General features: G+C 43.9%; 1 protein-coding gene across 1 annotated transcript; it reads left to right on the forward strand.

Annotated features, from left to right (window-relative positions):
- Positions 1 to 319: 319 nt before the first annotated feature.
- Positions 320 to 15,615, forward strand: ncdn (neurochondrin). Its single transcript, XM_084312647.1, has 8 exons — positions 320 to 379; positions 952 to 1,167; positions 1,347 to 2,445; positions 3,331 to 3,500; positions 5,684 to 5,922; positions 10,454 to 10,669; positions 12,568 to 12,710; positions 14,544 to 15,615. The coding sequence occupies exons 2-8, from the start codon at positions 958 to 960 to the stop codon at positions 14,906 to 14,908; spliced, it is 2,442 nt and encodes an 813-aa protein (XP_084168773.1). The 5' UTR covers positions 320 to 379; positions 952 to 957; the 3' UTR covers positions 14,909 to 15,615.
- Positions 15,616 to 17,026: the final 1,411 nt, after the last annotated feature.

The raw sequence follows: 17,026 nt of genomic DNA on the forward strand, positions 1-17,026 counted from the left end.
AGAACCCGGCAGCGTGAATATTTTCGGCGTAAGAAAAGAAAACAATAAAAGAGAAAAAAACAACAAACCCAGAACAAACTAAACAAAATACCCAACCCTAACATCACCACCTATACAAACCTAATAAAAATAAAACCTAAACACAAACAAAAGAAATTAAATAAAATTCAAATCCTACCCCCCAAACCAACGTCCTCTGACGTTTTTAAGAACATCAACCAAAATGGCGTCGTCGTCGCCTCCCAAAGAACCGTTCTATGATTGGCTTACAGAACACGTCGGATCGTTGTTGATTGGTTGTTCGCATCTTTGTTTTTGACAGGTTACTTCCGTACTAAAATGCTCATGTGTCGTCGTGCGGAATATTATCCAGAGAAGAGTGAGTCGTTTTGTGCAACTACTATCTCGCCGCATTGCTTGCTCCAACATTCTACTTAACGTTAATACTTCCACAATACAGTCTCTGCCGCAATTAAGCAGCATTTCATTATTTATAATAAGGCTCCCCGAGATTCATTCTAGGGTGTAACGAAACGGCGACGTGTGCTATTTAGCTAAGCTTTGTAGCGTTAGCTAACCAACTATTGATTGATTGATTGATTGAAAACTTTATTAACAGATTGCAGAATGTGTACAATACAGTACAGCTCAATACACACAATACAGACCAGAGAAATACTTTCGTCTTGTTTACATCAGGGTCCCCCATTTTCAATTCATCATAACATATGACACACATGACAGATAGACAGTACTGCTACATCTATACATTTATGACATACCAGATTTACAAATACAGTACTGTTTGTGATACAAAAAGAGTCCAGAAAAGAGTATATACATTTAGCTAACCAACTAAACTACTGTAACTGCACCTACGATAAAGTTAGCGTCGGTAATTCGATTTTTTTTGTTTTGTTCAATGTATTTTCAATCTTATCTTCCACACAGATCGGTATGGCAGAAGTTAACACGATGAGCCCTGTTACGACTTCAGAGAATGGTTGCAGCAGCTCCCCTCCTGGAGCAGAAGAGAGGACCGGAGAGGGGGAGCAGAGCCGTGGGGAAAGTGGGTTGACTGATGCCCAGAAAGATGTCTTAGAGAAGTGTCTTTATACACTCACTCATGCCAAAAATGACAGCCACACACTGGCTGCTCTGCTCCTGGTAAGAGTTAATAACATGTCTACATGTGTAAAGTACAGAAGCCCTTTTACTGTTTGTAAACAATTATGATGTTTGTTGACAACTCTACTTAGATTGTCTCTGCTTTTTAGTTTTTGGGTATTGGCTGATTTGTGAGGCACGGTCAATTGTGTTTGAAATTAATTTCTCCTCCTTCTCAGATCACCCGCTTGTGCCCAGCTAGTGAGCTAGACAGACCCACCCTGCGTCGCATCTTCGAGGCGGTGGGCCTTAGTCTTCCCGCTCGCCTCCTGGTGACGGCCATCAGGGGGAGCGAGACCTCTGGCTTGCCTCCGGCGGAGCTCCTTTCCCTGGGCACAGCTCTGCTGGCGGCCCTGAGCACAGACCAAGACATGGCCTCCCACCCGCAGCTTCTCACCACCACCCCACTGCTGCTGGGAATCCTAGCAGACGGCCCTACCTGGAGCACACGGAAACCGGCAGGCCAGGCGGGGCAGTCCCCGTCGTCCACACAAGAGACGGAACGGAAAGAGCGGAGTAAAGCCGGCGACGACGACAACCGGTTAGCTGAGATTTCGAGCGCTACGGAAAAAAACATGGCCGAACTAGAAAAGGGCACAGCGGGAGGAGAGGGAGACGCTAATGAGCGTAAGGAGGAGGAGGAGGAAGCGCCGGCATCTCAAGAAGGGCCAGTGTCTCCCAAACTGGATGAGGCCATGGCGGCCGACTGCTACCAGGTTCTGACCGCAATGTGTGCCTTACCCAGGGGCCCCGACCAGCTGCTGAGCAGGGGCGCCGTCCCCGCGCTCTGCCGAGCCCTGGAGCACGAGCAGACCCTCAGCTCCGAGAAGGGCCTCCCGCTGCTCGGCTGCCTGCTCCTGGGTAAAACTAGGAGCAAAGCTTGGGCTAAACACCCCACTGAACTCCTCTCTCTTCTGGTCAGGGTTTCTAAAGACTTCGGCCGAGCCAAAGACCAAGCCAGGCTGGACATGTGTGCCCGGTTGCCTCGGTTTCTACCCTCCCCGGGAGGGGCCGTGGAGCAGGGCGAGGAGCTGAAGGGGGTCGTGGTCAGTCTGTGGGGCGTCTTGAGGCCGATGATACAGGCTAAGTTGACGCCAAAGCAGTTGGGTCCAGTTCTGGTCCTCGGTGCGTGTCTATTGGACTTGTGCGGGTGGGAGCCGGTTGGCCCGCCTAAGGTCTGTTGTTTGCTGGTGAATCGGGCCTGTGTCGAAGTCAGGATGGCTTTGGAGGAACCACCTGGTACCGACCTTAGCCCCGAGCTGCAGCACACGCTCACAGGTACGTAAAGATGCACTAAGTAAGACCTTCCATCCAAACACAATGTATGTAATGTCCTATGCACAGTTTGGTCTTCTTTAGCTGCTGGAAAGACGATGTCCACAAAGCAAGTAGGATGTTCCGAACACTAAATGACTCCTAGACCCACCTGTGTCATTTATCCTTTGTGTCAGTAAGAGTACCGTACCTTTTTTCACTCCACAGTTTTTTTTTTTTTTTTTAACTTTGACCAGTCACCTGGTTCTTTTAGCGTTTATCGCTTTTTCTTCGCATTCATACTTGGTCAAGTTCGACCGACAGAAGCAGGCTGAAAGGGTGTCAGATGGGGGGGAAAGACACTCTGGGAAAGGCACGGCTGCCGTCCGGGATTCGAACGCGCTCAGCCCCAGATCCACGGCGCTGAAATAGCACTCGCGGTACGTGGTGAGCTACTGGAGCTCCCCCACTCCACAGTTTTTAACTATACTTGCTAATATGAATAAAAGGTAAGTGACTGAAGCAGGTCGGTCTATGAGTTATTAAGTGTACTTATTAAGTGTACAGCAGCAAGTCTTACTTGCTTTGTATACGATTTTCGACCATTTTAAAGGAGGACCATGTAGACTCGACCACGTACAATTACGTGGAATGCGCACATAGTTTAGTGGTTAAAGCTAAACTGCTCTCATTACATTGGGCCGGGCAAAACCACTAAATGAGATTATCCATAACTGCGTGTGGTTGAATTTGCATGGTTCACATTCCGAATGATGAAAAGAATTGTACTTACAGTAGTGTATCTTTTAATCTGTCTTTCTTTAATAATTCCATATATGGGATGGGTTGTGAAATGAATAGACATGAAAATGGAATGTATTTTCAATTCATTCATTCATTTATTCACAGGCTGCTATCGCATCATGGAGGCCGCCATGGAGCAGGCCTGTAGCCTGGGAGTCGCCGAGGGTGAGTCCCCGCCACAGGGTGCCATCTCTGGACTCAGTCTGAAGCAAAGCAGCCAGGTCCTCCGGGTGCTGGAGGAGGCCTTCTCTGCAGTCATCTACCATCTGCAACAGGTGAGATTGATTGATTGATTGATTGATTGATTGATTGAAAACTTTATTAACAGATTGCAGAATGGGTACAATACAGTACAGCTCAATACACACAATTGTTAAGGGGATGCAGACCAGAGAGAGACTTTCGTCTTGTTTACATCAGGGTCCCCCATTTTCAATTCATCACATAACATATATGACACACATGACACATACATGATACAGATAGACAGTACTGCTACATCTATACATTTATGACATACCAGATTTACAAATACAGTACTGTTTGTGATACAAAAAGAGTCTAAAAAAGAGAGTATATGAGGAGGTTGGAGCAGATGTTTCGATCGCTTAGAGTGCACCTTTCAGGCTGTTGAAACTCGTTTTCGGATGACTGAAATACATGGAAATACTGCAGTAATTAATTGTCGAAACGTTAAAGGGATAGTTTATGATTTCTCTACATTAAGTTCAGGGCTGTACGTTAACTTTTTTTGCACATAGCACTGGTGCTACAGAGGTTGATAGTTTTGTAGCACTGGCCAAAATCTTGTAGCACAAGTATAAAACGTGTTATATTTGTAACAATCACAAATGTGCCTATTGTATTTGTGTTATTTAGTTGCAGTCAGGGAACAAACTTAACCTTTTGACTTACCAGCCATTTGGCTGGTAGATTTAAAAAAGGCAGATTTTTTACCAGCCAAAAATTATAAATTGCTTTTTAGTATATCGCCATGTGTTATTATTACTATAATACTCTCATATGCTATTTTCAATTAATATCATAAACAACAAGGAATATTAGCATAATTTTGAGTGGACTGAAGGAATGAGTCAGCGTTAATAGTTTTAAATGCAAATAATTGATTGAAACATAGAAGTGGGGTCGGTTGGGACACACACACACACACAATGGGGGACCCTGATGTAAACAAGACGAAAGTCTTTCTATGGTCTGCATCCCCTTAACAATTGTGTGTATTGAGCCGTACTGTATTGTACCCATTCTGCAATCTGTTAAATAAAGTTTTCATTCATTCACACTGTTTCAACTCACCACCCCTGCATCATCTAGTCTGTCTTCAAACTTCCACTCCTCTCAACACACACACACCCTTTCCCCAGTCCACACTGTCTCTATGGCTCTGCCTCTGATCAGGATTAGCTTGTTAGCTTATGCTAATGTAACATTCATTTCGGGCGATGTGGGCATAAAGGAATGGCGACGATGCAAAGCGTGTTAGATGCATTTGACCCGTTGTGAGAAAAAAAAAACACCACAGACTTGTTTCGGATCGCAAAATAGCCGCACTGCTGTGCAGCCCCGCTCGGCTGAGAGCAGAAGGCAGAAGCACGGTCTGGGTAACGTTCATTTCGGACTTTATGACGCAAGGATTGCAAAGCATGTTATATGCATTTGACCCGTTGCCGAATAAAACAGCAGGGATTTGTTTTGGGTCGCGACAACACTATCTACTAGCTCTGTTTCAATGTCCGCGTTCCAAACGCTGCTGAGACGAGTCCTGCAGTCACCTGCTGTGTTGTGAGCTGAGCCGAGAGGATATGAGTCACTGCTCGCAACTCGCGGGGATATTGTTCGCTAGGGATTATGGGATTTGGTGTTTGATATATGGAGTTTTACGCAGAAGGGACATTGTATTTAATCGCACAAGACTACAAGTACCAAGTGGATAGCGGGCCATCGCACCAGTGCTATTGAAGTCAATCCTTTCATCGCACAGACTGACGTCAGTGTTGCACGTGCAACATATATATCGCACTGTACTGCCCTGATTAAGTTGTATGAAATACTTGCCGGTAGTGTAGTGGAAGCAAACCTATTGGTTAGTTATCCCTATCCCTTTAAAAAGCATGTATGTTTGTTTAATACATGCGTGTTCCAAATTGTACTGTACTGTCACATTTGCAATTTGAATGGCTTTTAATTGCATGCTAAAATAAGGAAATCAGCAATTGGACAGCGTTAATAGGATTATGTAATGTTTTTTTACTACATAGGCTTCTTTCATTTAGGATGCCCATTTGGTGTCCTGGCCGGTTGAAATGTCTGAGGGTTGGATAAATGAGGCTCTGTTTTATATATTAGACATTTCTCTTCAGCTTTCCATTGGACCTGTTGCAACAACTATGATCTTTTATGTTATTATTTTAACAATGACGCACTCTTAATCTCCTAGGTGGATGAGAGTCGCTATGGTGACCCTTTCATTTTCGCCACATTCCGTTGTCTCTGCTCCTGGCTGGCTGAGGAGACTTCCTGTCTGAAGGAGGAAGTGACTGCCCTGCTGCCCTTCCTGATTGGCTATGCCAGGTTCCACCTACTAGACGATGGCCCGGAGCAGGGGCTGTCCAACTGGATGACTGAGATGTCCGTCAGCGAGGGAGGAGAGGCTTGGACAGGCAAAGATGCTCTAAGGTGGCACAATGACAATTCTCATCATTATTGTCGGTCTTTTTAGGGCCGTATCAAAATAATTCGTTTTTGCCATTCGAACAAACAAAGCCTCAAACTTCGGTGAACATAAGATCTCACTCACTCAGTCACTCACTCACTCTGTCGCACAGGTTGATGTCTCACCATGTGTGCGCTTTCTGCTTTTCACATTCTCTTTATTTCCCCCCTTTCTCATCCACCCTCCACCCCGTACCTACCCTCTCTCCTGCTCATCCACCCTCCACCCCGTACCTACCCTCTCCTGCTCATCCACCCTCCACCCCGTACCCACCCTCTCTCCTGCTCATCCACCCTCCACCCCGTAACTACCCACCCTCCTGCTCATCCACCCGCCACCCCGTACCTACCCTCTCTCCTGCTCATCCACCCTCCACCCCGTACCTACCCTCTCTCCTGCTCATCCACCCTCCACCCCGTACCTACCCTCTCTCCTGCTCATCCACCCTCCACCCCGTACCTACCCTCTCTCCTGCTCATCCTCCCTCCACCCCGTACCTACCCTCTCTCCTGCTCATCCACCCTCCACCCCGTACCTACCCTCTCTCCTGCTCTTTTCTTCCTCACCATCTAATGCTGCACAAAGTGTAATCACGATGTCAGCCTGTGTAATATAACCGCAAAAAAGGCTGCGATTTGCATTTGTGCTGAATGCATGCGAGTGAAAGCCAGGGACTTCTTGCATTAAATGTCCTAATCTGAGCCGTTGATATATATTTGCGCACATAATGTAGCAAATGCTACATTCGATAACGTTTGAATGGTAATACATTTTGAGAATCCATTTGTTTGTTGGCAGGCGGCTCCTTCTAAATAATAATAATAATAATAAAATAATAATAATACAATTATTTGTATAGCACCTTTCATACAAAAACTGCAGCTCATAGTGCTTCACAACAGAAAAAATAGCACAAAGTGCAAACATACAGGATAAGATCACAGTTTTTCACATTAGGATCTAACATCCCAACAGGCCACCTTGTTTATGGTTTGATTCAGTTTTAAAAATAGACGATAATAAAAAGAGTAAGATAGAATAGACAGAGTGGGGCGGCGTGGCTCAGGGGTAGAGCGGGGCGTCCAATGATCGAAGGGTTGGTGGTTCGAATCCCGCTCAAGCCCATGTCCATCCCATTGCCGTTGTGTCCTTGGGCAAGACACTTAACCTACTTGCCTCGTATGAATGTGTATGCATGTGAATGAATGTTGGTGGTGGTCGGAGGGGCCGTAGGCGTTGATTATTCGCCACGCTTCCGTGAGTCTGCCTCAGGGCAGCTCTGGCTGCAATTGTAGCTTACCACCACCGGTATGACTGTGTATGAACGAATAATGGACTCTGTGAAGCGCTCTGAGTCAGAGCAACAGTCAGTCAGAGAAGAGCGCTATATAAATCCAATCCATTATTAGAGTAAAATTGTGCAGTGCAATAAGTAGTAGAATATAATAGACATGAAATTAACACAAAGTGCAGACATATAAAATCACAGTTTTTTTTTTACAGTGCAATAAAATAGTTCTGGATTACTGTTTAACAGTTTAAAGTCGTCTTTACCTTCTCTGTTTGGTATCCACAGTTTAAAACCTCTTCTTAACAACATTGCTATCTAACATTACCAAGCAAAGTGTGCGTAGCTCGACCTGTGTTAACCCTTTCACTGCGACAATGCACAGAAGGTTAACCCTTTCACTGTCACACGACAGGAGGTTAACCATCGGTAGTGTGGCAGTGAAAGGGTTAACGTTAAGCAAATTGTGTTTTGATGGGAACGACCGTTCATCACTGTATACAACTTGGTTTAATCCAAAAGTCAATTCGGAAACGTATTGTTTGTGAAGTAAGACATTCAGAGATGAGGTCTGGTCAAGGTACTGTTCTCCATGTGGCGCACGTGATGCAGGAATGTAAACGACACGTCACCAGCCACATACAAATTAAATGTGGTTTAAGATTGTATTATATTGCAATCGTAAATTGCAATATTGTTTACAAAAACCCAATTGCACTCTTTCACCATTATTGTGCAGCCCCATCACAATCCCACCCAGTTCTGGTTTGGACATAAGGATAGGATAAGACAAGGAAGTTCTGCATGTGGGTATCATGGACAGTGAGAGCTAGCATGGAAGGGGGTGCTTCTCGGACGCTGGAGCTAACTGTCGAGCCTTCCAGAGGGGTCGTGGGCCTAACTTGACGAAACTCCAGCGAAGGGAGGTGCCCACTTGATAACCCTGGTGATATGCTGGCTCTCACTGCCTATCTATCTACACGTTGTGTTGTGGCGGCCATTAGGGGCCATGTGGTAGTAAGTAAGTAAAGTTTATTTATATAGCACTTTTCACAGAGACAACTCACAAAGTGCTTTACATACAGCAGAAATTAAATAAAATATAAAAATAAAAAGCAAGAAACATTCAAGAGATAAGAGACGGAACAAAAACACTGCATCACAGAGAAACAAAACAAAACAAAAACAAAAGACATATTTTATACCTGGAGGAGAAGCTCAAACATTACCCAAAGGCCTGTTTAAACTAATGTTTTTAGCTGATTTAAAAAAAATTGACTGCAGCTCTTAGGCCACAAGGAAGGGCATTCCAAGGTATCTATCTACATATTGTGCCCAAAAAAAAACGAAATTGTTATTTTCTGTTTCAGTTTAAATTCTGTTAAAATCTTCAGTTTCAGTTCAATTCAGTTATTATTTTTAATAGAATGGATCATTAAAATCAAAGGGTATTGCACGTAAATAGGCACTTCAGATAATCCTTCAGATGATCGGCTCGGCTGACCGACAATAAATCAAAATCACACCATTCACCATCGTAGCCTATAATAACAGCATTGCATTGGCCTATCAACCGGTTTTAATAAACAAACAGAAAACATCTTTTAGATCAATTAGGCTATGCAAATGAGGCTGCCTATATATAATACAAATAAAATGTATATATATATTTTTCGACTGACATGAAAATCGAATGTGGAGACTGGCACGACTATTCGAAAATTAATTTTTTTTGTATCTGCCTTTTCCTCCTTATTTTTCTATTTTTCTCCCATCCCAATTTCGTGTTTCCAATTCTCCCCTCCCCTGTCTTGAACGTTGCTCGACTATGCCCCCCACTGGTCGGAAGCCTTGCATCACGTGTCCCCTCCGGTACACGAGGAGGCAGCCTGTCACATCTTTTCACCTGCCAGCACGGACTCTCATTGGCGAGGGGTAACGCGTGGGAGGCTCACACTACCCCCGCTACTTCCTGTCTCTGCTGTGCAGGCGTCCACCAACCGACCTGTAGGAGTCGCTGTCCACAACCTCCGAATCCCCACTCATCGACTTTCACCCTCTAACTCTGCCAATGAGTTAGTATGACGGCTGGCCCAAGCCGGAGGCAACGCTGACACCCGGATTCGAGACCGGAGTCTCTTGCATTGGTGACTAGGGATGGGTACCGAATTCGGTACTTTTGAGGTACCGAACCGAAACACGTCGGTACTACTACTTTTTTTTTACTTTTTTCTTTTCATGTCAACGTTCACACGCACAATATATGCTTACCTAGGATTTGACTTGATTCAACAACAAAGCAGTCGGAGCAATGACAAGCCGAAAACTGTCGAAATTGTAGTTATTTGAAGTTTGGATTTTTTTTTACGACTGAGGTAGGTAAATTAAATTTCTTGAGACTAAAGTACAGAAAAAAGGTACCGTTTGGTACCGGTATCGATTCACACGTACCGGTATCGGTTCAAATGTGAAAGGTACCCATCCCTATTGGTGACGAGCACAATCTCCGCTGCGCCACCCAGCCGCCTCGAAAATTAAAAAATTCGAACTCATCCCTAGTATGTAGCATCGGCGCTGTCGATACCTGTTGTTGGCAATGTTGTTATGGGCCATGTAATACATTCATAGTGTGTAGTCCCATAGTATAAGCATCAATAGGACTGTTAGACTTTCTTTTATCAATAGGATTGGGTGTATTCATTGAGCGCTTATCCTTCTCATTAGGGCACCAGTATCTTGTGTTTTTTTATTGTAGTTTCAAGTTTGTTTATTATTTGTCGTAATAAAATACAGAATACTTTATGATGAAATGCTTGTTTCTGTATGAGCCCCTGAGAGTGTGCTACATAGTCAAAAAAGTAAGTAAAAAAAAAACGGTAATTAAGAAGTAAGAAGTAATTAATATACATATACAATACAGAGTAAAATGAGTAATAGTGAGGTACAATGCAGAAATGAGATGAGGTACAAAACAGGGTAGGGTGCAAATGAGGTATGAATGTAGTGCAAATCTCTTTAATAATAGATAAATATAAAGTGTGTTAAAGTGAGTAAAGTGAGTGGTAAGGTGAGTGTTTGTTTAAAGTGAGTGTGTACATGTGGATGTGTGTGTAGATGATGGGTTGTTACATAGTGTCATTGAGTTGGAAATCACTCCTTTCCTGCTCTATTCTTCCTCCTCATCCCCTCCTCCTCCTCTCTCTCAGGTATCTTCTCCCAGCTCTTTGCCACCTCTCTGCGGAAGACGGCCCCAGGAAGGTGCTCCTCACTCTGGACACCCCCGCCCTGCTGGTGGCCTACCTGTCCCGGACGTGGGGCCTCCTGAAGGGGAAGAGTGGAGCTTCTTCGACCCGCGACCCCAGCATGGAGACGGCCTGCTCGGCCCTCCTCAACATCGCAGTCACGGAGCCGGACAGAGTGAGGTAAACGGGTTCCTGAATGCCACTGACCTAAGGGGTTGACATCGTGGTAGAACCTTGTCTATCCCAGCTCTCCCTTGGATCGGAGGTTTCTCATTTGTATTTGGAGCGTTTTAGTTACATTTGTCAACGAGGAAAGTCCACAATTGAGTAAATATGAGCTATTTCAGTCAGTTTAGAAGTCTTAAAGAGGAACTACACCCAATTTAAGGATTCATACATGTTAAATGGTGCATTGGTAAATGATGCATTTTATATAGCGCTTTTATCCAAAGTGCTTTACAATTTAGTTCCTCACACACTAACGGCAGAGACAACCATGCAAGGTGCCGACCTGCTCATCAGGAGCAGTTAGGGGTCAAGTGTCTTGCTCAAGGACACTTCAACACGCTGCCCGGGAGGAGCGGGAATCGAACCAGGAACATTATGATTACCAGACGATCGCTCTACCTCCTGAGCCACTGTTGCCCCCATGTTATTCCTATGCGAGTCTAAGACAGTCCAAACATATTGGTGAACACGAATGGCTCTCAACAAATCCAAATACTGGCGCGGTAAAAGTCACATTTGTGATGTCATCAGATATAATGCCTGGAGCTTCTCCATAGACAGTGGGAAATAAAGATGACACAGAGCACCCAGGGGAATGTTCTGTTTCAGAACTGGGAACGCTACTAAATCTGTGTCTGCATGTCTGTAGTTCTCGTATCTCTGAGAACCGTTCATCAGTGGCCACAGCGCTGCAAGCAGCCATACCACAGGTCTCCACAACTAGGGCTGCAACTAACGATTATTTATTTGGTAGTCGACTAATCTGTCTTATTTTTTCGATTAGTCAACTAATCTAACGATTATTTCTGTCACACCCTCCATCGCTGCTTCCTGCGGGCGCGGCTCATTTTCCGGGCTCTTAGCAGACTTCTTAGCTTAACATAACAGACCGACAGTAAGTTTGGGGGAACTAATGGGATAACTGGGGTTGCAACAAAATTGCAACTAGGGCTAAAAACACAATGAAATTCAATAATAATAATAATAATAATAATAATAATAATAATAATAATAATAATAATAATAATAATAATAATAATAAATAATATATCCTACTTAGCAGACTTCTTAGCTTAACATCCCAGGGAACTAATGGGATAACTGGGGATGTTGTTTGCTCCTGACAAGAGTCTCAAAGTCTGGGGTGATGGTAGACAAGAAACTCTGAGGTCATGCTCAATGTCCAATCTGTTCCTCTGCTTTGTCTTCAGCTGGACCAGAGCTGAGAAGCCACTTTCACAAAGATAGGTAGTGCAAAAAAAAAAAAAAGTTCCTGCCGCATTGACGCAAAAATTCTGCGTTGACGAGTTTTTATGATCGACGTCGTCGACTAATCGTTGCAGCCCTATCCACAACTATTATTTATTGTTAACGTCTATACTTTGGGACACAATTTGTAATGTTGTTCTGTTCACTGCAGTCTTAAATAAATAAATTAAAAAGCCTTGGCCCTCAAGGTAACATGTCCCAAGTCTGTAATGACCGATGTAAAGTGTAAGAATCATAATAGACAAGATGGTGTTAACACACTTGTTAAGTGGCAGTTAAATGATCATGTAAACATGCATGGAGTGATACTGCTGGTGTCGAGTGTGCATCAATTCCATTTAACTACAGTACATCACTGAGGTGTGATGACTTTAATACATTTCTACATCACTGAGGTGTGATGACTAATACATTTCTACATCACTGAGGTGTGATAACTAATACATTTCTACATCACTGAGGTGTGATGACTTTAATACATTTCTACAGAACTTCACATTTGCAGAGCAGTATTTACAGTGCTTTTACCTTCTCATAACTATTCCTCCTTATTCAAAATGTTTTATTCTATTCCTCATCAGAAAGGACCCGTGCTTCAGAACTCTGGAGTCCATGCTGAATGAAGCACTTCCTGTTTTGGTGCATAAACCCCGCCTCCTGGTCCTTGCAGCCAATTACTGCACTTTGGGGCTGATGATCGGCAGACTCAAACCAGCACCATCAGGTGAGTTTCTTTTGTTTTTGGCATTACACAAACTTAGTAAACAAGTACTATTTAAGTTGTGGTCAACTGAACAGGTCGGTAACACCCTTTTAGCTTTGCTTGAGTATAAACTTGAATACAATCCTCTCTTCATTGCCAAGATGCGCTGAATTCTGAATTGGTGTGCCCATGCTAAATGTCATATGGTATTTCATACATCATATTTTATTTCATACTATGGTCTGGGTGAATACTCTTTTCTGATTGGCCGGCAGCAGAATTGATGATGGGAGCTAATGTTCCGCATCTCGTCCTTGCAACAATGAATTGAGGCTACGACTGACATATTTGACATGATGCAAAAGTAATTGACTTTGGGACAATCGGATGTCTGGCAAGCAAGCCAGCCTTTTTGTCAAACATACCGTCGGATCATATTCACGGTTTGTTAACCAGAGGCAAAGTTATTGACAGAAAGGCTTGCTAGCATAAAGTTAGCTTTCTGGGTCATTGGCACTGGCATCAGTCAAGTGACAGGTGGTTGTCAAACAGTTGCCAAGGTAACGCAGAGGGACTATAATGAAAGTCGGCAGTGAGAAAAGCATAAATAACATTTCTTTATAGTTTAAAATATGAATAAATGGCCCATGTGTTTTGTCTTTGGCAAGTGGCCATGGTATAAGCGGAATAATCAATGTATACCTATCCTCACCTGTCTGTACTTACCTGTACATATTCCCTTACTATAGGCCTACCTATATCTAGGGCTGTCTTTTTTTTACATTAGAAGCTTCTATTGAAGTTTTCAAACGAAGCTTCGAATGTCTGTCGTCATATTTTATGACATAATCATAAATAAAAAAAATCCTCAAACTAAATCCTCAATTTGAATAAAGTGATTAACACCTCCAGTGCCACGCCTCTTACTCATCGTTAACCCCTCATGCCACCTATTAACCCCATGTAAACGGTCACCTTGCTTGTAGAGCTATAACCATATTCTATATTATAGCTATGGATACACAGTACTATAGTCATTTGACACTGGGTTTCTTCCGGTCAAGATGCAAAAAATTAATATTTTTTTCATCCATACGTTCCCGTGTTATACCGTGGTGAATATAAGTATGGTTTTAGGGCGGTCTATTGTAATCCATGAAATGCTGAGTAATAGCCCTACACGTCGATTACACTGTGGACTCTACCGTTCCTCCCTCGCCTCGCCTGAACCCGCTATTGTTCCGGATTCAAGTCCACATTATCAGTATTATGTTCCATCATGAACGCATGAAAGGGGGGGGGGGGGGTCGTTTCTGATTTGAGTAAAGGGCATAACTGATTTAGTTAATTCATCACTTCTTTTAATCAGTCCTTCTGACTCCTAATTCAGCACTCTTGAACCTTTTCAACCTGGGACCCAAATGAGAGATGTGGTCATGCTCTGGGAGCCAGGCTCACAGAAACACATGGATGTTCAAATTCAAGTTCAGGTTCTTTATGGTCAAATGCACAACAATACAGGGGGCATTGCAGGTAATGACATGTTTGTGTTTCGAGCTCAGACTCAAACAGTGCACCGTTAAGAAACAACAATAAATACAAGAATGGTAACAATGAGTTGTAAGTAGGATCAAATTAAATATAAAATGAGGTAAGATAAAATAGTCAATTATTTACAGAGTTTAAGTGTTGTGCGTATAGTGTGTGTGTGTGTGTGTATATTGATGTTCTTACGATGTGAGGAACCCGTCTGAGGTCGTCTCCTGATCCAGTTAGAATCTCCGCCCATACTTTACCAACCCATGCGCTCCCTCTAATTCATGTAAATAAATGTATATTATTATTATTCCCCAGCCCCAGTGGACGCAGGCCAGAGGCGGTTCTTCTCCGCAGCCCTCCGCTTCCTCCGCAGTGCCCTGGACTCCGGCTCCAGCCCTGGCTGGGAGGAGGCCGAGGAGCTCTGGAGGCTGGGCCTGCAGGCCCTGGGAGGCTGCGTCCACGTCCAGCCCTGGATCACCACTCTGGTCCGAGAGGAAGGCTGGCTGAAACACACACTCGCCATGCTGGAGTCGTGCAGCGCACTACCTGACCCGCACACACAGGGGGCGCTAGAGGAGGCTCTGTGTGCCATGGCGGACGAGTGCCCGCTCTGCAAGCAGGAGATCGGCGAGGTTATGAAGGGACGCGGCAAGAGGGTCACCTTGGGAAAGTCGTTGTGAGTGAAGTGCGATCACGCTGCCAGGAGTACAGAGACTGACTGGTCGAGAGGCACAAGCTGCTCACTCGTGGAGGAAGTCCAGTTGAATAAAGGTTGACAATAAGTCACGGCATGTATAAATAAAGGAGGCTTTTTCCCCCCCTCCAGAGTTCAAGTCTGCAGGGAATTTTTTTTTAACTACCGTCTAACCCAAACATACTTGTGCATGTAACCATGTTACTTTGGTCTCGAGCTTATTGCGGATGTAGTGTTCATGCAAAAGTCTTGGAGATGGAAGGCAAAACGGTTGTTTTTATATACTGTGTAGTATAGTGGAATATAATTGTATATGGCAACTGCTGTGACGTGGCACAAGAAGTATGTTACATTGTGAATAGAAAACAGTAACACACTTAATAAAGAACTATTTTGTTACAAAGCAGTGTTTTTTCCCCCCCCTTAAATAGTTATGCAGCTTGTATGATTTGCACGCTGCATGTTCACCCTTGGAACGTGTTCACACACGTCCCTGATGCATTATTTACGACTGAAGGAACTGGCCATGTAACATGGAGTTAAAGGTCCAATCAGTGATTCAAACCAATGAACCCTTTCACTACCACACTACCAAATGGTTGACCCTTTCACTGCGACAATACATAAGGTTAACCCTTTCACTGCGACAATACATAAGGTTAACCCTTTCACTGCTACGCAACAAATGGTTAACCCTTTCACAACCACACTACAGAAGGTTAACCCTTTCACTACCACACTACATACGGTTAACCGTCTGTGGTGTGGTAGTGAAAGGGTTAACCTTATCTTTTTTTTATCCACTTTTTCTCCTTATTTTAAAAATTAAATTTTTTTACCCATCCCAATTTCGTATTGCCAATTCTTCCCTCCCCTGTCTTGACCGTTGCTAGACTATGCCTCCCACTGGTCAGCTGTAGTGATGATAGAAGCCTTGCATCACGTGTCCCCTCCGGTACACGAGGAGGCAGCATCTTTTTACCAGACAGCGCGGACTCTCAGTGGCGAGGAGTAACGCGTGGGAGGCTCACGCTGCCCCCTATACTTCCTGTCTCTGCTGTGCAGGCGTCACCCAACCGACCTGTAGGAATCGCTGTCCACAACGTCCAATCCCCACCCATCGACTTCCACCCGCTACTTCTGTCAATTGAGATAGTATGACGACTGGCCCAAGCCGCAGGCAATGCTGACACCGGGATTCGAGACCGGAGTCTCTTGCATTGGTGACGAGCACAATCTCCGCTACGCCACCCAGCCGCCCAAAGGGTTAACCTTCTGTAGTGTGGTAGTGAAAGTGTTAAAATGGGTAGCCCTGCCACCAAAGGTGAGAAGTGTATGAAATAGACGGATGAAAGGTTTCCAAAAGGAACATGGTACTTTATTGATTACTGTACATGCGACAAATACCAAGGAGTCATGTCTTGCAAGAGGAGACTGCATCAGCTGGAATTCTCACCACTTTTACATGCATGTAATGTTTGATTTGAGGATTGATACACAATAAAACCTTACGTTTTATTTCTATTGTGGTCCTCAGAGAGGGGGGGGGGGGTAGACAAATTCAATCTTCAAGCACTACACTTGAATAAAAATAAAAACCACAAAGTCAACAGTGCACCTCCTGCATTGATCTTTCCCTATCCTGAGTGACTAAGCCATTTCTTCAGAGCCTGTTTGAAGATTCTTTCTGACTATACTTTTTATGGACACTGGCAGTTTATTCCATTCACTAGCTGCTGAGTACTGGAAGGTATTTTACCCCATTGAGCTCTTGAATTTGCACAGTTTAAGCCCTAGCCCTATTTTACATACATGCCCAAGTAAATGGAAGATTGCTCCACTTCTACAAGGTCAATTTGCATGTTCTTGGTATCTAGGAACATCTATGGACCTGGGGGTATGTATTCCCAGTGTCAGAAATATTGGTCTTGTTACTAGGCTTATTAAATTAAATTGTGATGAAACAAAGGAGAATATAGATTATGATTTTTTTTGTATCTTTGCCGGTGAATAACACCATGTTAAATCTAAGCAAATAAATAAAGGGAAGATGATTAAACAGAAATTTCGCCTAAAGGTACATGCCTAAGTAAATGGAAGATTG

Source organism: Notolepis coatsorum, assembly GCF_963971535.1.
Source record: "Notolepis coatsorum genome assembly, chromosome: 4".
In the NCBI taxonomy this organism is placed as follows: Eukaryota; Metazoa; Chordata; class Actinopteri; order Aulopiformes; family Paralepididae; genus Notolepis; species Notolepis coatsorum.